General features: G+C 31.9%; 1 protein-coding gene across 7 annotated transcripts in view; it reads left to right on the top strand.

The window, feature by feature from the left end:
* The window catches only part of LOC149031140 (CCR4-NOT transcription complex subunit 6-like), a 174431-nt gene that overhangs the window by 33135 nt on the left and 120201 nt on the right, over window positions 1-21095 (top strand). Inside the window, exons 4-5 of one of the 7 annotated variants that reach the window (XM_089176673.1) lie at window positions 13622-13700; window positions 13778-14008. The exons of 3 other annotated variants lie outside the window; for them this stretch is intronic. In XM_089176673.1, coding sequence (XP_089032799.1) covers window positions 13622-13700; window positions 13778-13814 — 116 coding nt within the window. In that variant the 3' untranslated portion in view covers window positions 13815-14008. Of the gene's footprint in view, window positions 1-13621; window positions 13701-13777; window positions 14009-21095 lie in introns of those variants that run through there. 3 more of the 7 variants (XM_089176671.1, XM_089176672.1, XM_089176674.1) reach the window with 3 other exon arrangements.

Genomic DNA, 21095 nt, shown 5'->3' with positions numbered 1-21095 from the left:
GGCTTGAAACATTTTCGTTTCATTTAGTTTCGTTTCTGGTAAAGCTTCTCGTATAGAATGGGGTCACTAATGACTGAATTCATGCCCATGAGGCGGATCGACACGGTGAGTAAGCAAAACTCTTCCAAGGAGGAAGGAAAAGGTACATATATATATATGTATGTACATACATATATATATATACTCGTGAAAAAAGGAAGCCAAGAAACACATGCTTAATGATGTTACTCGCGTTACATGCTCGGCTTGGATTTCCCAGAAGCCAAGCGCGAGATTGCCTCGCCCTTTTCCACCTCTTCCTCCTTCTACTCTTCCTTCTTATATCCCTTTTTTCTCTTCCCTACTCTTCGCAAAACTTCAACGTATTCTTTTTCATCCTTTACTTTTACATCCATTTTTCTTACTTACCACCGATGTTATAAAAAAATACCATCCAACGAACGAGTTAGGTTATATTGTATATTTTCATAAACAAATTATGGTTAAATATTAATTTTAATCATGGTACAACAAATTTGATTATAAATAATATATATATACGTGATACTGTAATAATTATTTGTAATATTATATATACAGGAAAAGTTATCAGCTCTTGCCACCTAAATAACTTTGAAAGATATGATAGTAGCATAAAACTTGATATGGAAAAAGTTGCCTGATAAATTTAGGATTACAACATGACATTAGTATTTTTATGCTATGTTGAGTCATTTTCAAGATTTATCGGTCAACTTTATTTTTTAAATACAATGCTATATTTTAGTACTTATTTTCGGATAGCGGCTGAAAAGACGAATCCAATGATATGCAACACTAACTACAAAACCTAACAGTAACCAAGAAAAACAATTCGGAAAGTATCTGCACCGTCTTTTGTCAAACAACTGAAGTCTGACGCGACCACGACGCCGCCTGACGTGGAAAAGCTCAGTTGTGCCTGGCCGTCCTTTTTTGCAAATTTTGACCATTTTAGATACTCAAAAATATTAGTGTGGCATATCATTCGATTCGTCTTTTCAGCTGCTATCCGAAAATAAGTATTAAAACATAACATTGTATTTGAACAAATAAAGTTAACCTATAAATCAGAAAAATGATTCAACTTAATAAAAGAATACTAATATCGTATTTTAGTCCAGAAATTTTTCATGCAACTTCATATATACAGATTTTTAAATTTGTAATCGTTTATTTATTCTTTTTAAAATCATTCTCTTAATTCCCTCAGAAATATTTTGTAAATCTTGTCTAGACGTGTGTAATACGTACGTAAGTCCAAGGATGGTAAAATTTAGTCCCTTATTCGCACGATATCATCCCTTCAAGTGGAAATATTACAAGCGACGTTAGAAATCGAACAACTCGATCGGCAATCGGATTTGGCTCTCGAGACGAGAGAAACGAGACGGGGAAAGGGTTGGCGGGTGGTAGTAGTAGTAGTTTCTACCGGCTGTTGCGACGAATAGGGTTTGAGGAAATTCGATTGCATTGTAAAGCGGGTTTGTCGTTTCGAATCGTGTTCGCGGTATTTCCAAGAGTGTATGGGTGTGAGAGAGATAGTAATAGAAAGATAGGAATCGATTTCATCCTATTCGTGCACAACACAAACACATATATACCTCTTAGTACGATTTATAATCAAGTATCCTTGAAATATCTATGTATACAACCCTTTTTTTTACTACTTTTTTTTATTACATTTTTTTCAAGTCAAATCATTGATTTTTGTTATTTGTTTTTTTAATGGTCTAACTAACATCCTGATGGGTACTTGACAATACTTATCGGAGATCTTCTTTGTCCAATGTTCCATTGATTTTTTTGTATTTTTATATATGCATATGTATATATTTATTTTTATGGCTTAGAGTTAAACAAATAATATAAATTTTTTTATTTCAATTCAAATCAAAGAACGAAGATGAGAAATAAAAAATTAGACATTTTTAAGGTTATCGTAAAAGAGAGAAAAAGAATTGGCAGTTCTTGTTATTCCCGTTGACATGTAATAGCAATAGTAATAGTAATAGTAATAGTAGTAGTAGTAGACTCGTCGGGAACGATCGTGTCTAGTTTGTAAATGAATGTTAGGGTTTCGTGCATCCTTGGATAATATGCGGTGCAATGCCGAATGCCAACACGCTTTTGCACAGGAGCGAGGCCTTTTCCAATATGCATGCATGCATGCATGCACATGCACATGTAGATGCAGTGAGTGAGTGAGTGAGTGAGACCTTCCTTTTTTTTCCTTTTTTTTTCTTTTTACATTTTTACTTATACTTCTCTTCCTCTTTTACGACATTTGCAACGACAACCAACCACCCAACGTGTCTCTTATTCGAGCGTGCATCGTGCATTGTAAAAAGATGCTTGACACGATGCAAAAAAAGAAAAATAAAGCAACATGTTACGAAAGAAATCATTCTTGATAGGTCGACAGCTTTGATTTCTAACTTTCTACCATATAGAATAAAATATAAACGATATAACAAATATTTTTAATATAATGTATAATAATTGTAATAATTATTATCAAGTATAAGATCAACAAATCCTAGATTAGTAAAATATTATTAATAACAAAAAAACTAACACTATTTCAACATAATATTCTTCGTAATTACGTTTAAACCCAAGAAACAAAAAATTCATTATCAAGTTATTAGTTACGTTTAGCAAATAATAAGTACAATTGTTTATAAAATCCCATAAATACATATACAATACACATACATATATTTAATGCAGTAGTTTAGCAAGAAAAGGGAATAGAATCCATGTACAGTGGCTCGTGCTATCGTTTAATCCCTTCAAACGTCGTTCTAGCTTTATTCCAAGGCTAGTTATCCAACGATACCTGATTTCATACGAACTAGCACTTGACACGAGACTCACACATTCCACCTATACAACATATACAGAGTTAAAGTGAGATATAGAAAGAGTTAGTGAGTAAGTGAGTGAGTGAACGAGATAGAAAAGGGTGAAATCCTTTTGGTGTAAGCTCGATAGAGTTGAAAACGGCGAGCCATTGGCCGTTAGGAAACGCTTAGTCAGCCTCTCAAGGAAACGCCTGCACCTAATGTCCGAACGTTCTCATCCTCTCATCCTCAACCTCTCATCCTCATCTTTTCGTTGTATTCTTGATCGTGTCTTAGTAGTAGTTTCGATCTCACACAACTACCAACTAGTTCAACTACGATGAGTTAGCTTGCTTGCTAGCTAGCTAGCTAGCTAGCTAACCCTCTAGAGTTGTCCTCAAGTTTCTTCCAAGCATTTCAAGATCCTTTGGAAAAGGTTCCCTGACTTTTCAATTGGTTCTCAAGTATTTTTTCGAATACTATTACAATTCTTTTCTCTAACTCTTTTTCTTTTTTTTTATTTTTTTTTTTATTTTCAAACTTCAATAGTAGCAATTTTCAACCCTATCGATTCTGTGATATTATGACGAATGTGCAGTTTTCATGGAAAAGAGGATTTATGTGAATCTTTTTCTATATTTTCTTTTTTCTCCCCATATCATTTTTCGATGAATTAAATTGTTATCATATATATACTAGGATGCTTCACGAATTGTAGTGGCTTTGTTATAAAACGTTGATTTAATAATAATATTAAAATAGAATTATAATTGAATTGTAATACAACGCTATGTATTAAAAATTTGCTGATCCTAGAGACCTACATAACCTCTAAATAATAAATCATTAATTAGTCGCGATAAAACCATTCTTGAAAAAAAACAAACACAATAATTCATTAGAATCAATTTTTTCTTATTGATCTTCATTGAAAATCCATAATTTAACATTAAATTTGTATTGTAAAATTAGTTGTATTATTAGCAAATTAATACTTTATTTTTTCTTTTCTTTTTTTTTCTTTTTATTCTTTATACCTTTTTCTCTCTAACTGTTTCTATTTCTGTCTATTTCTGTCAGTTCTATAGTATTTGTGGTCATTGCTCTTGACAAACAACATTCTGCTTACTCTCAATCTCGTCTGAAAATCCGTTAAGCTTGGTTTACCTATCGCGTCGTAGTATAGGAACGTCATTCCTACGTTTGTGTGTATTTTGTCGCTTTAACTGTAACACCCTCATTGTGCTTTAGTTTGTTTAACCCTCCCATCATCTTTGTTTAAATCCGACTTTTATGATCAAATATATTATACAATATATAAATCGACTATTGTATCAATTTATTTAATATTTAACATTTATTGTCATTTCAATTATTATATATATTTTCATTTATTTAATTCTTACTGTTGTTATTGTTGTTGTATTATTACAATTTTATTTTTATAGTGTTCTAAATCAATTTTTTATTATTTAAAACAACCAGACCACTTTTTTAGTCTCCTATCATATCTTACGAATCTTCTATACTTTATAATACATACTGTATATATATATATATAAGAAACTATGTGTAAACCAAGTAGTAGAAAATCGTGTCTATTTGTTATTCCAATCCGCACACATACATACACACATATACATACACATACTTGTATTCATATCTATATAGTTAGAAGGAAGAAGGTATGGAATAAAAGTTAGATTCAGGAATATGCGTTAAGAGTCCGTTGCATAGAAAATACACATATTCCAAAGAAAGTCAGCAACCAGCAGCACCCAATACCCAGCACCCATTCTAACCTAACCATCCAGTCCAAGATATTTTCATGAAGAAATGCTGATGTTGAAAAGAAGTGTTGTTGAGATTATTTTCATTCTATTCGCGTATTCCTATCTCTAAAATATTCATCTAAGTATCACTGTGAAAGAATATTACTATACATTTTCCAGTCAAATTCTATCTAGTTACTTTTTACTAGTTTTTTTTTCCTTCCTGGTACCATCTTCCACTTATATATGTGTGTATGTATGTGGAATATATTTTTTTGAATGTGTGGTAGAAATAATACCACTACTATACTACTTTTATTTTACCTGTTAGGGGTAGGTGGGATGAAGGATTTCGATAAAACCGAGGTTTTGCTTTCTCTAATGAACTGTACCAACATAGAAAAGTCTACTTCGAAATAACCGAGAAAGAGAGAGAGAAAAAAAAAGAAAAAAAAAAGCTCTTGGCCAATACGCGGAGTAATTAAAAAAGCTAGTCCATCCTTTTCCTCTTCCCACCATACTCTTTCCCACCTTTCCCATCCACCATACCATTTTATATTTTTTCTCTCTTTTCTATGTTAAAATTTTGGTGTGTTTTTTTCTTTCTTTCTACAAAAATCTGCTTCCTCTTTCTTTCTTTTTATTATTTTATTTTTTTCTTCAATTGAATCCTCTCCCCTTCACCCTCAAAGATGGCAGCCGGGAAATCCCCTATAGTGGCGCGTTGTACTGAAAGATGGAATTCACGAAATCCCCTATAGTTGCGCGTCGTACCAGGAGATGGCATTCGCGAAAGCCACTATAATGGCGCATAATGCCAAAAATAATAATACTCATCATTGATTCCTTCTTTTTTTTTTTTAAATAAAAAAAATATATATGTATAAGATTAAAAAAAAGAGAAAAAGAAAAGGGTACATTAATTTCTAGCACAGGGGAGTGAAATCTGTAGAAAGAGCAGTAGGCTTTTATTTTTTTCTTTCTGAAAAAAAAGGAACCTCCCCATTGAGAAACACACATAAAAACACATACACACATACATTACATGGTACACGTGTTCTTCAACTATTTTTCAAACCACACGCGAAACAAATTCGTGTGCAAGTGCGAAAAGAGATGGAAAAGGGGGATAGGAATAGAAAGAAAGAAAAAAGAAAAAAAAAAGGGTGTAAGTTCTTTCTGGCAATTCTCCGGGAGGCTGATTCGTCCCTTCCCAAACCCTTCTCCCTTCACCGTCTCTTCCACATTTTTTTCTTTCCTATTTTTTGTTTTTCCCTAACGATATACCTAACGTCTCTTCTTTCTCTCTACCTTTTGCTCTTTTTTTTTTTCTTTCTGAAGAGCCCTTCTAGACTCACACCACCTTCTTCATTTGCCCGCTCGTTGGGCATAAGGCCAGGTGAGGCATGCCCGTTTCGAATACTCCAACATTCGAGTTTGTCGTTTCTTCTTTTCTACTGCTCGAGCATTCATTCGTTGAAGCCCCTGCTCAACGACCTGTAGAAGTATATATATGTACGTAAAAAGGTATTATATATATATATATATTTTTGTAAAGATATCATACATATACATATATACCACTAGTCAAAATTATTTTACCAACTTACCAAAGAACGATCAAAAACTACACTTTCAAAAACGTACTTACATTTATTCGACAATGTTTTTTATTTTTTATTTTTTTTATTTGTTATTTTTTATTTTTTTTTTTACAAATATTTCATCTTCCCATAATATTATATAACGTGTACGTATTCGTTAATTAAAAAGAAAAACAAAACACAAAAAATTTAGGAGGAGAGCAAATTCTTCAGATAAGTTAAAAAAAATGACACGCAAGTATATTTTCTTTCTTCTTTTATTACTCGATTAAATTAATACGTTTTTTCTTCTTCTATATTTTAAAAAGAATAAATATTGCCAGAGAGAAATTGTCAATTCCATTTATTTCTATTCAAACAAACAATATATATATATATATATATATTAAAGTAGTTAATGGGGGTTGGGTTGTATCCTCTTTAGAAGTCAGCTTGAAAAATTCTGATTGCCATTAATATGAAATATCTATCTACCAACCCAACTCCACTTCACTTCACTTTACTCTACTCTCATTGAAAAAAAAAAATATATATATACTAACGATAAAGCTACTCGTAGATTTTCAACGAATGGTAGATACGGTATTACTTTTAATTTTAAAATTGAAAGCTTTACGATGGCTGACTGACTGAATGAATGAATGGAATCAATGAATGATTGAATGGTTCTTGACTGGTTGCTTTTGCAAAATAATAATAATAATCTATATACTATCATTTGCATCTATATATATATATATATATATATATATATATATATATATGCTTCTGCCATGCGTTATTGTTGCTTTGTTATAAAATTTTGATTTAATATAATTTTAGACTATTACTTTACTATAAAATAATTCTACAAATAGAATGGAATCACAAAATAATAATACCACGAAAAAATATAAAAAGTAAGGGTTAGGTTATGTCATATGTAAATCGGAAATGAACGTACGACGTGAATATAGCCAAATAATTGAATTTTATATACCGCCATCTATTGAATTCTTACAGAACTTAGACATTAAGATAACTTCATTATAATAAATCCCTAAATTGGCAATAAATCACACAATATATAAAAACATTTCATTAATCTTCATTGGAATTAGATCTTCATTGGAAGCAAACAATGTGAGACACACACACGTTGAATTTTCATATAAAAAAATATAAATTGAAGTCAAACGAAATAGAAATGAAAGATTCTTTGAAGTTCTTCTTCATAGAGTATTTGTTTTTATCTTACATAGATTAAAATTCTAGAAACGCTATAGAAAAGGTAAATTTACAAGTTAAACTATGAAACGTATGTATGTATATATATATATATGTATAGTTAGATGCTTTTATATCTTTCCTTCGTGAATTCTTTCCTTAGTCATGGAAGAAAACTTTACTCCAATCTGTGATATTCATTTTAAAGTCATCTATGTTAAATATTGGTGAACTTTTTTGTCTCCTTACGATGAATAAATCTACGTCGTATATAAAATCACACACGTGAGGTGAATATTACGTAAGTTTTTTTGTTTTATACGAGAAACATAGTATACTTTTTTTTTATTGGCACACTAAGTTTACGTTTAAGGATACACACATTTTTACATTTATATGAAACATTTTTAATATGGTTTATTTAAATCATTTGATAGTCTATTGATGATAAATAGAAAATATTGTATAATTAAATGATAATTGCATAATTATGCAAAGTTAATAATTTCTTTTTGTTTACATATCTTTTTCTATAATATTGTATCATATTATTAATTGTAATATGTCTACATAAAATATAAAATACATGCCTAACTTTAAATAAGATTTAGTTAGATTCATAAATTTATTTTTATGTTCTATCACAACAATAGTAATCAAATAATTTGAGTAATAAACCTATTTGAAATGTTTCATATTGTAAAAATTCAACACAAAAATATGTGTAAATATATTTAAGTATATTTTCTCATACATGTATATCAAAATAGATATAAATAGTAAAATTCTTTGACTACTCTTTCCCATTGCCCCACCCTTTCTACCTTTCCCCTTCCCTTCTTCCTTTTCCTTCTCGTTTTATAGCGAATCGTTTTCGCTCTCGAATACTTCTCCTTGATATTGAAATCACGTAGTAGTAGAAGTAGAAGCAGCAAGCACACGATCGAATGAGGGGGCTCCATTTTCGTCTTGCGTATAACGACGAATATAACGTAGCAATGTGTTTCCCCCCCAAACCCCAACCCCACTCTTTTTACCACCCTTCACCCTATATCTTCAATCCTTTCTCTTTCTCTCTTTCTCTTTCTCTTTTCATTTTCTATGTGTGTATACACTTTAGTGTACACTCGTGCCAACGCTTATGATATTCCATCGACGTTTTCGGTTCGGTATGGTGCAGTAGCAGGATGCACATGCCTTTGTTGGTGCATCAGACAATGTTAGGAACGCATCGGTAACGTTTTGACGTTTGGAAACGTTTGAGAAGTGAAGGAGAACATTCAAGCAAGATATATATATATAGGTATATGTGTGTGTGTGTTTGCTATATGATTTTCTATCTCCAATCAATGTTTAGTCTATTTCTTTTCTTTTTATTCCTTGCATTTTGTGCATCGTTTGAAATTCGTTTGGTTAGAAAATATATCAAAGAAAATATTTCAGAATAATATTATCTTTGTTTTCTTTTTTTTTTTTATTTTATCTTTCTTATATCCTTTATTTTATTTTATATTTGTTTGAAATATTTATATATATTTTGTATGTATAATTATATAATAATTGTAATTAATATACATATATTTTGTTATATTAATATGTTGATCATATTTATATTTAAAGTATGGAACATAGAAAATGTTATAAGTAAAATATTGAAAAATAAATGTTTTTTGTAATGTTAAATATTTTTATCATTTAAATTTGGTTGTCGTTTATGTCAATTCGTAGAAAAACGGAAGCCTAATCCAAAAATGGGAAGGACATGAATAATAAAAAGAATAAGAGAACACGACCTTAGAAATATCTGTTGTTGTATATCATCACGAGTCTTCATTGCACACATCTCTTCTTCTTCCTTTTTATTCTTATTTTTTTTCTTCTTTCTATTTTTTTTTTCCTTACATACCTTACATATTCGCCAATGCCAAGGTTACGACGAGACGGGCAAACAATCGACTTTGAAATCGGCCAATCCGAACACGTACGTTTTCATGTTTGCGTATGCACTGACGAAGCTTTCTATTCCAGTGCTGTACGAGCAAATGTTACTAACAGAAAATAAAAAAAAATAAAAATATAAAAAAGGAAGAAAAAAAAAAAGAAAAGATTTAAAAGGTAGAGTCCTTTGTATCCACGTCAAGCTTTTTCCCTTTTACTTGACTGGGTCCTGATCCTTTTTATCTTAGTCGAATGTACCAAGGACAAGTTTAAAAAGCATTGTTAATTCATGAACCTTAGTTTTAGTGTTAGAATATTCTTTTTTTTATTTTATTTCTTCTGAATTATGTAACTATTACATACAATGTCTACATACAATGTGTACATACAATGTGTACATAAAATGATTACATACAATGTGTACATGTATATAATCAATAATTTATTTTCTCTTAAAATACACATGTTCATCATTCTTAAGTGGGTTTTTTTTTTTTTAAGTTTATTAAGAAATCCTGATGTTTTATGGAAATAATGTTTTATGGTAGATCATATTTTAGAAATATTAAAGCTATTTAAAGTGAGATTGAGAAAATGTGTAAATTGGTTATTATTAGTTTCCATAATGATTAACTGATATTCGTTAAATTAGCCAATGATTAATCATTATTATATTCAATACGATGGAATTTCAAATATTCGACCATCAAATATTCGAATATTCTACGATTTGCATTCTCCATTATAGGAACGTTCTATTATACCAATACGTTATACATACACTTTGCTTTTATGAAAAAGATTATGAAATATTTCAGTGTCAACTATAGCAAATAAAAATTCCAAATTAAAAGAATAAGTAAATTAATGTAAGTAAAAAAAATGAGAATACACATGGTGTATAATAAAGTTGCCAGTTTATGTAAAAAACTATGAATTAGTTCAGTATGAAGTATAGTAAATGAGTAAGAATATTATTCCCAACTAACTGTATTATACTTAAATTTGTTTAATTTAATCTCTTAATTAAATTCAATCATAATCATATAATAAGTTCACATAAAATGATAAGTAAATTAATGTAAATATAGAAATGAGAACATAGTGTATAATACGCTTTTCTGTTTCTAAAAAAAGACTATGAATTCTTTCAAAAAATCAAGTATAGTAAATGAATAAGAATATTATTCCAAAGTAACTGTATTATACTGAAATTTGTTCAATTTACAGTGTTAATTAAATTCAATAGTAATCGTAGAGAGTAATTTGATATAAAATGAAAATGAAATAAATATATATATATATATATATGTTAGTAAAGGAAAGGAAAGGAGAAAGTAGAGAAATTCTGGCACGATGCCACGTATAGAAAAGGGACGGTATTTAGAGGATGATTTCGGGGCACGTGCCGGTTACGTGAGTGGTGGTGATGATGGTGATGGTGGTGGTGGAGCCATCGATACTAACGTCTGCCATTTTCAAAGGAGTTATTCGCCAAAGTATGCCCTAGTCCAACCGCGAAAGCATCCGAATAGAATGCCAAGTTATCCTTTACTCTCTCTCATCCTACCCTTTTTCTTCTCCTCACTCCTTCACTTTCTCATTCCCTGTACTTTTCATCCCTTCCATTTTAGAAAATATTCTGGTCAACTTTCTCATCATCTTCTTCTTCTTCTTCTACTTCTACTTTTATCTATCTTTTATCTTTTTACATTTTTATCGATTAATCTATTTACTCGTATTACCAACAGATTGTTCAATTTAGAAATAATATTAGAAATAAATATATTTATTAGATATATTTATTATTATAATTTATTAATTGGATAATTGGATACTTCTTTTCTTTCAAATATTGTTTTCTTTTATGAAATTACAGTTATTTAATTATTAATATTTAAATTATATTATAATTAATTTTTGAATATTTTTGCAAATTAATAAAATTACTTTATATGCATGTGAAATTTTAATTTAACTAGCTTGCGAACTTATAATTAACCTAATATAACCTAATATAACCTAAAATAACCTATAATTAAAAAACACAAAGAAAAATTATTGATTCAATTATTTAACGTTAAAAATAATGTTACAAATAAGATGATGAAAGCGATTATTAAAAGAAAAAAGATTCTTCCTCACCTATTTTCCTCTCGAATGTATACAAACACACGTGGAATAAACGGTGAACTATTACTTTCTCGAGCCTGATACGTGACCCGTTGATAAAAAGCCTAAAAATAGAAGGTTGTATCGATAGAAAAGGGGTTAGAGTTTTCTAACCCTTGAATTCTTGAATCTTTGGACTTTCTTCATCGAACTATAACGAAATCCTTTCTCTCTTTTTCTCAAGTGTGTGAGATTTCTGGTAAAACCAAAAGAACATTCACAACCCACCTCTCTCCCATTTCACCCTTCACGGTTACCTTTTTCCCCTTTTACCATCCAATTTCGTTCGACTCGAGACGATACGAAATCTTTTTTTCTTTTTATTTTTCTATTTCTTTTCGAAGATTCCGTCGTGAACAGAAGTGTACACAAGGGTGCTGTTACTGGACTAGGAGAAAAAAGAAAACAGAGAAAAACGAAGGTGTACAAGAGGTTGGAAATAGGAATGGGGGTTTTGTGGGGTTAGTTGAGTAAAGGGATAAGGGTTCCAGGACCATGAATAGATGGACCAGAAGAAAGAATCTGATCGTTAAGTTCCTGTTTGGAGGATTGGAACCTTACAGGATGAATGTAGTACCATTGTCCCGTGCTAATTACGTGCTCAACCCTTCTTTTCAACTTATTTGTCGAAAATTGTACTAACCGAACCCTTTCTCTCTCTTATTATACTTTTTTTATTTCTTTTTCTTCTTAACCTAAACTGATCTCGTTTTGTTTTCGCCACTTAGGTGCTACAAATTGGATTTAACTTTTAATATAAATAATATTAGTAGAATTATTTCTTTTCATTTATAAAATCCTGAAGACAAATTTCAACCTCTGACCAGTTTCTTTCTGTATATTAAAAGGTTAGAACAATGAGAACCTAAAAAGAGTTTATCATTATCATCATCATCATCATCATCATCAAGTTCATAGGAATTAAATTAAAATAAAAAGACAGAGGTTCTTTAATACGTGTCAAAAAGAGAAAGAAGGGTCAGAAAGGAACAAGTGAATGGGATGAGGGGTTGAGATGTGGGGGTAGGATTGTAGAAAGACAAAAGGCACGCGACCAAGTCCTTTTATCCGACGAGTTAAACGTCGACGGTGCGCAGACGTCAGATATTTTACTTTCCCCAAACCACCCACCCCCATTCTCACCCCCGTCGTTGGTATAGTTTTCTCATCCTCATTACGTATTCTCCTGCCAGCCGTTTAAACCCCCACATTTCATGGCGGCCGTTGTAAAACTTTGTACCACCACCACCATTACCACCACCACCACCACCACCACTGCACAACTAACCCACCATTACCTACCATCATCATCGTCGTTGGAAAGTTCAATGAAATTAACTTTGCTTTGCATACGTTTAATAGTCTGTATCGTGCTCTTGCTCCCTTCAGCCTTTCAACTCACCCTCACCCTCACCTTTCAACCCTCAACTCCACTGGCACATCGCGATCCGCGAACCTACAACGGAGTTTTATTCAAGCCTCTTTCCACGTCCCTCTTTTTTTTTTCTGTCTCTTTCTCTTCTTACACTTTATTTCTTTTTTTTTTTTTTTTTTTAAGTATTTCATTCTAACCGTTAGCAAGGGACACTGCGATTTTCCGTGCGAGTTGCTTTTATCCGTAGATATTTCTTCTCTCATTCATTGGGTCTTCTTTTCATCTTTTTTTTTCTTTTCCTTCTTCTTCTTCTTCTATTTTTTTATTTTTTAATTTCTATCTGTCGTTCATTTTCTCTTGATCTTTTTCACTCCCCACCTTTTTTTCTTTCCTTTTGTAACGTTTAAGTACAAACGTTTTGTACTTAACTTTTATGACATAATCTTACTCTTGTTTTCTTTTTTCGTGGTATTATTATTTTATATATTCTATTAAAATTGTGGGTATTATTTTGTGTGTTGTTATAATTTACTAAATGGTAGGATCATCTTAGTATATATAAATGCCTCTTTTATTATTTCTTATTTCAAATATAACAAATTAAATTCTTCCTTTTTTTTATTAATTGCATAAAAAATATATTAAAATAACCAATAATCTAATATATCGTTATTTCATTTTGTGTTACAGGTAAGGTGAAACAAATACAATCCCTGCAAATGTTATCAACCATACAAGGATTATTTTACAAAAAAAGAAACCAAATTAAGTAAGTGTGAAACAAAAATTAGTAATATATTAGCAATAGAATGTTGTTTGTTTCTAATTTTGTATACTGTTTTACAGTCTCATATTACGTATATTTTATTTTTCATTTTTTTAAACGATGATATAACCAAATTTTAAACGAAGAAGATAATTTTCTCGAATTTGCAACAGTACACACACACAAGTCCCGCGTCGTCATACCTAACGTCGTAACGCACCTGCGTAACTCCGTACAGTTCGATCAATAATCGTACACGATGATCTTTCTTGACCCCTGGGTGGGGTCGTTAGGAAGGAGAGAAGGATGATGCTATGGGTGAACGTTAAAGGGGGGGGGCACAGGGATAAAGGGGGGATTTATCTGGTCAGTCAACTCCGTGGACATGATCAGGAAGAGACGTTACAGTACGTTCGAATAATTAAATTTCTATATTTATAGTCTTTCTTTTTAATCAATTATATTATCGTTAATTTGATATTGACAATTTTCTTTTCTTTTTTTATTAGAAATAATTTATTGGCTGACGAACAATAATGCGATTTATTGATAACAATTAATGTGATTCTCTTTAAAGTGAAATATTCTTTTAATTTTTTATTGTTGTTGTTCTTCTTCTTCTTCTATTTATCAAATTGACACTTGGAAATAAAATAAATTATGATATATTGACATATTAATAATTAAAATGATAAATTATTAATTAATTAATGTAATTAAGTTACACGTGTATAATACGTATGTAATATGTATATGTGTATTTTAACATTTATTATTTATTAAAGTAAACTTTTAATATTATTATATTATTAAATTTATATTTATTTTGATCTTTATCTCTCTCTCTCTCTCTCTTTTATCTCTTTGTGTTAAGATACAAATGCACGTGACCAAATTTTTTTACAATAAACTAAAAAACAAGATTGGTAGTTTGACTGGCGTTAACCAAAATTAGAACGACATTAGTAGAAAAACCACAATCAAATTTGTTGGTTGATTTTACTGGGATTAAGGGTGAGATAGGAAGTAAATAGAAGGGTGAAGGGTAAGAAAGAGAGAGAGAGAGAGAGAGAGAAAGAGAGAGAAAATAAGGATAACGTAATTACACTCGTCGCGGATGAGAAATAATGAAAGAGTGTCGTCGAGTAAAACGAAAGATTGGTGGGGGAGAGGTTGCATGAGTGGGAGTAAAAAGAGGTGGAAGTGGTGGGGATAAATGAGAAAAACAGGCTTGAATTATATTCTTCTTGGAATGGTGACAAAGATAAAAAGAATCAAAAGAAAAAAAAATGGCAAAGAATTGTCAAGGGTAGGGTAGGGGGGAAGGAGAAGAGATAAAGTGAATTAAAGTTCACGTATTTTTTTTCTCCTTTACTTTTTAACACGACGTACTTCTCGTACATTAATTATTTATAAAAAAAAAAAGAAAAAATAGGAATGGAAAAGAAATTTTTTTTGAAAAAAAAAAAAAAAAACCAAGATGTCATAAGTCTGTCAGTCACGGTATGGAATTTACTATAATCGAATATATATTACGGTATATCCTCTCGTTTTGCAATCGAAACGAACTGTGACCGAGGTCGTTCATTAATTATCGTTCATAACCGTTCACGTTATTTCCAATCGATTTCGACGTGTGCTTCTCGTGGTCTCTTCATAAAAATGTTGAACTCTCTCTCTCTCTCTCTCTCTCTCTCTTACTCTTTCTCTTTCTCTTTTGATCCTTTCACCAATCGTAATTCTTCCTAGCTGACGATAGGTTTTTACCTAAGGAAAAATGATGGAAAACCGGTATTCGTATTAGTATCGAACGATGAATATACTGGTTGACTGTACCAATGGATAGAAAAAGGATAGATAAATGCATACACCATGATAATGATGATGGTTATGATGAAAAAAAAAAAAAAAACAAAAAAAAAAACAAGAATATAAAGAAGAAAAAGGAAGGTTAGGGTGTTTTTCGTGTTGGCCATGTACGACGAAATATGGTAGAGATAAATTTCATCTTAACCCCCCCCCCTCCCTACCCACCCACCCTCCTCCTCGCTATACTGTATGTTTATGTGTGTGTTGGTAAATAACGGTAGATTTAGCAATTTCATTAAGCCGAAGAGAAGCTTCGAGAAGAGCAAATCGAACATTCTCGCAGTGAGAGAGTGTACTTGTGATAGAAAAGTTCCCTGCTTTAAGCATCTTACTTCTCTTCCCTTATATTTTTCTATATATATATATATATATATATACTATATACTATATACTTTATATATATACATGTATAGTATCTCTCCCTATCAGAAAGTACCACAGCAATCCCACGGCACGTACGAAGTGGAGTTACAAACGTTTAATGGTCGCTTTTCCCGCACGGTTTCTTTTTTCCCTTCATTTTTTTTTTCTTCCCTTTTTTTCCCTATTTTTATTCCACTCTTTCACCCTCCTCTTTTTCTCTTTCACCTTGTCTTTCTCTTTTTCTTTTTTTTTTCTCACGTACGTATTCTTTTTTTTCCCTTCCTTTTTGATTTTTTTTTCTCTTTCGTTATTCGTTTTAAGTCCATCTTTTTTCTTTTCAGTGTCTTTTATATTTGACATAGTGAAATTATTCGTAACAATATGAAACAAATGCATATATTGTCTTCTATTTCATTCATTTGTTTCTCAGTGACGCATTTTTGTTTCATTTGTTTCGCAATATTGCAGTTTTGTTTCATTTGTTTCGCAGTGTTACTGTTTTGTTTCATTTGTTTCGCAGTGTTGCTTTTTTGTTTCCTTTGTTTTCACATTCTTTTGTTTCATCGGTTTTACACTCTTCTGTTTCACAATTTTTAAAAATCACTCAGATTCTAAAGAAATGTTCATTTCAAAAATGAATTGAAGATATTTTTTTTAAACGATTGATTAAAAATTGATTTCAAACTAGTCGATAAGAATTTCTATTTTCAAGCCCTGTATCGATAGGTATATGTATATAAATGTGTATATATATATATATATAATATATAGACGTGTTATATTGGAGAGGACCATTGGGAAATCAAATCTCCCGCCGTGATAATTGGTCAGCATTGATTAACCAACGTGATTGTAGGCTTCCGCAAGTTCTGTTAGAATAGGTGGTGTGGGATGAGGAAGGGATGAGTAGATGAGGGGGTGGCAGATGGTGGTGGTTGTCAGTGGTGGTCGAACGATCCACTCTATGCGAACCGGACACGCAGGAATGTTCCCCTAGAATGTTCCCTAGAATGTCCCTATGGCGCTTCAATGTCTCGATTCCCTCGTCGCGTTACTGCACGTCATTCCACTTTGACGACGGGTTTAGCCCTTAGGGGGCAAAGCTTCCCAATCGATGTGTATATTCCTTGCTACATGAGAGATAGAGAGAGAGAGAGGAAGGAAGGAAAGGAAGAAATTCTCAATACGTGTTTATATTTTACATTTAAGTATAACACGCGTTGTACAATTCTTTTGTTCAATAAACTTTTAACAACTATGAAAGATCTTAATTTTGTTTTTTGTTTTATCAATGCTATTTTTTTTTATTAAATCTGATAAAGAATAATGAATGAGAAAGAAATTGAAGTAAAATGGGATATTCGTTGTTTCATATTTTGCTTCGATAGATTACAAATTTGTAAAGATTCTTATTTCGTTTACTATCATTACATTTTCTGCGATGGTAGGATTAAGATAGAAAGAGTAAGAGAGAGAAAGAGAGTGAGATGGTAGTTTGGTAGCTGAAGGGAATCTGATATTCATGTCGACAGGGAGGACAGACGTGGTAATCGTAGAGAACTTCGACACGACGAACCAATTCCCTCGATCAATTCTTTCCCAAACACGATAGAGAGAAAACGAATTCTCCTGGAAGCCCATGGCAAGTAGAGTAATAGTAGTAGTAGTAGTAGTAATAATAGTAGTAGTGGTAGTAGTGAAGTTGATGTAGACGACAAGAGAAGGAGGGTTGAACAAATTTCAAACGTAAATCGTTTTCTATCTTCTTTTTCTTTTTTTTTCTTCTTCTTCTTCTTTCAACTCTTTTTCTATAGATTCAACAACGTGGCACGCGTTTATGCGATTGCGCAGTGGTGTATCGTTGCTCGTGTTACCCCATTGCTACGAAATCGATGTAAACAGAACATGTAAAAGCAGCCAGCCAACCAGTAACGGGTCAACAGCAAACGATACCACCACCACCAGTAAAATCAGAATCAGAACCCAGAACCATTTCTACTACATCTACTACTGCAACGATTACTTCCACCCCCTTAAAAGTATCGAACTCACAGGCTAGGTACTAGTACTACTACTATTACTAGTATTACTACTACTACTGTTGGTTTTAGGCTATTTATCCTTCGTCAAGTCGTTATCCATAGTATACCAGTTGCGATTACGGAACACCACTCGTATATATCCTAGCCAAAACCAGGTTTTGGTTCGCGTTCGTTAGCGCCCAACTTCGGGATCTTTGCCAATCGGTTGGTCTTAATACTCCCACGCTAGGGAAAAGCTCTCTACTAGAGTTTTTTTTTCTTTTGGTTTTGGTTTGTTTGTTTGTTTCTTCTTCTACTTGCACGTACGTACGTACGTACGTACAAACGAATGAACGAACGAACTAACTTTGTACGAAGTGGCAAATTCTACGCCTGGGAATGAGATGAAATGAGGAAGTGGAGGAGGTAGAGGAGTAGTAGCTCTAACCAAAAATAAGACGACGACTACGACGAGTGTTTCGAATTCGCGCCAACTTCGCTTAGAAATTACTTTCTCTTTCCCTTTTCTCACGGATTAGTCTTTTCGTTTTTGTTTTCTTTTTCTTGTATTCTTCTTTCTTCTTCCACTTGTTTTGTTTCTGCAATTTTTACTTTCTTCGAACTAAATGAGAAAAACTTTCTAAGAATGAAGAATTATATTTTACTTTGTGCTTTCTACTTTATGTTCATACGTATTAACCCTTTTCTGTAACTTTAGTCTTCTGTTTTCTTTTCTTGCAGTCACAGGATTATTTTGTTTTTTGTGGTTAGAGGGGAATTGGTAAATTTAACAATAGTTTATTTAATTCTAACAAAGGTATTTGTAACAACGAAACTTTTCAGAAACTAACTTAGATTGATTGATGTATTCGTGATATGAACGATTCTAATTTCGCATTTTACGGTTTGCCCAATTGAACTTGCCAAAATGTCAGAGAGAGATAGATATAGTTCTGACACTTGGAAAATATTCATTAAATTCGAATTTTCATCTGTTCCATAGCGGAATATTTGCTATTATTTAATTTATGTCCTTTCCTGTGTTTCAATGGGAGTTGACAAAAAAAAAAAAAATGCAATATATCTATCTTTTCTCCTTTTCTTTTTCTTTTATTTTCTTTCTCTTTTTCGAACTGTCCAAGTCCGATGGTGTATAGTAACATCCATGAGTTCGTGCAATTATCGAACTGTCAGCTGACAGTTTGAGTCGACGAGTAATAACGCGCGAAATCCGTCCGATCTTCAACGTCGAATCCTTCCGCATTCATCTCTCTCTCTCTCTCTCTCTCTCTCTCCATTCTCTCATTCTATTTTTATTTTTACTAGGCAAGAGAAGAATTTAAACGACACGACACCTAGCCATTTTTTTTCCTTTTGTTTTTTATTTTACCCATCGTCCACATCGACCGTTGTCCGGTATACAACCTTTCTCTTTTCTTTTTCATCATCATCATCATCATCATTATGCTATTTTTGTCTTTTTTTCTCACACAGACAGATAGACAGATAGACAGATAGACAGACTAGCTATTTATCTATCTATCTATATTTTTTTGTTTAGATATATATATCGGTTTAACGATTAACGTTCTCTAGGACTAACTATGACGACTATGATGGACAAACGGAATACGAAAATACCATTGAAGTTCCTTTTTCTATTTTTCTATTTCTTTTTTATTTATATCTTTTTTTATTTTCTTGAGAAAATATTCGTAGCAAGTTGCACCCATAGAAGAACGTAGACCATAAACCTTTTGCGAACAATCACGGTAATGGATACCTTCTAGGAAAAGTTATAGCCAAGACGGTGTAATAATCGGCCGCCCGCAAGGGGAACCATCACCAACATTCGTGGGTGGTGGTAAAGGAGGGTGGGAGAGGTTTAAAACAGCTAGGGGATAAAAAAAACAGATGGATAGTTTGCTTGTTTGTTTGTTTGCTTACTTGCTACATAGATTTATTAACGAAGAATGTTACTAAAAGATTTTTATTTATGAATTAAGAAAAAATAGAATGTACTAGAATTTATTTTTATTAATTTTTTAAATAATTAAATTATAATAATACATATAAGAATATTAAACATGCAAAATTAAAAATATTGCAATAGTGTAAACGTTTTATCGTACTATATTAAGTGAATTTTATAACACGAAAAATATTACGTAAAAATAAACAAATTGTAGTAACAATTACTAACGATACGTGTTGTTTGTTAGATCGAATAAATCGATAAAGTGAAAATGATCGTAGGGTTAACGTTTCCAAGATAACTACCAATGCTAGCAAGTTAGCAAGTTAGCAGCAAGTTAGCTGGTTAGTTACGTACATATATATACATGTATATATATAGATGCCATTTCAGTTGGTAGTTCGCCATCGTTAGCCCCGTTTTTCGATGCAATTGAATCTCTTTTCAACGTCATCCCCGAGACAATATTTATCGCTAAGTCATTCTCACGATAGATGCAACAACGATCCTATTACGGGGATCGTGAGCCCGGAAACGTACTCGTTCCGCATCGCTCCGCATCGTCGAATGATTTCGTGAATACCTCTCTATTTCTTTCTCTTTTTAAACATGAATTATATTTCTAACTATATAACAAAGAATTTTTTTAAAATAAACTTTTAATCCAACGTACCTAGTCATTATCCTAGATCCATAAAAAAATGAACAAATAAAAGGAAATTCTTTTCATATCTAAATGATATTCTCATCTTACGAATAAATAAAATCATATTTTCTCATCTTACGAATAAATAAGAAAGATTGAAAGATAAAAAATATCTAAGTGTATTGTATCAAGAAAGTTATCTAGATTCTTTTCTATGTGTGCTATGAGAAACTAAAAAGATGCTAGTGGTGCGAATAATTTTGTCTCAAATCGTTTCGTATAGCTAGAGGTGCCTGCCGCAAGCGATTGATGACTTGTGACCCACTTTTAAGGACTCGTGACCTCGATGCTAGGGTGCCATGCCACGATCAAAGATATCGCTCTTTTCATTCTTCTTCTTCTTCTTCCTCCTTCTCCTCCTCCTTCTCCTCGTTTCCCCGTACCTCTATTTCGTCTCCCCTTCCACTTATTCCTTTCTCTCACTTTTATCTTCACGACTTGGCTTTCTCGTTAACTCCTACCCA

This window comes from Polistes dominula, unplaced genomic scaffold, assembly GCF_049000335.1.
Source record: "Polistes dominula isolate Pdom_NZ unplaced genomic scaffold, Pdom_raw_medaka contig_80, whole genome shotgun sequence".
NCBI lineage: Eukaryota > Metazoa > Arthropoda > Insecta > Hymenoptera > Vespidae > Polistes > Polistes dominula.
The sequence above is the reverse complement of the archived record's forward strand: the minus strand, read 5'-3'. Positions and strand labels throughout refer to the sequence as shown.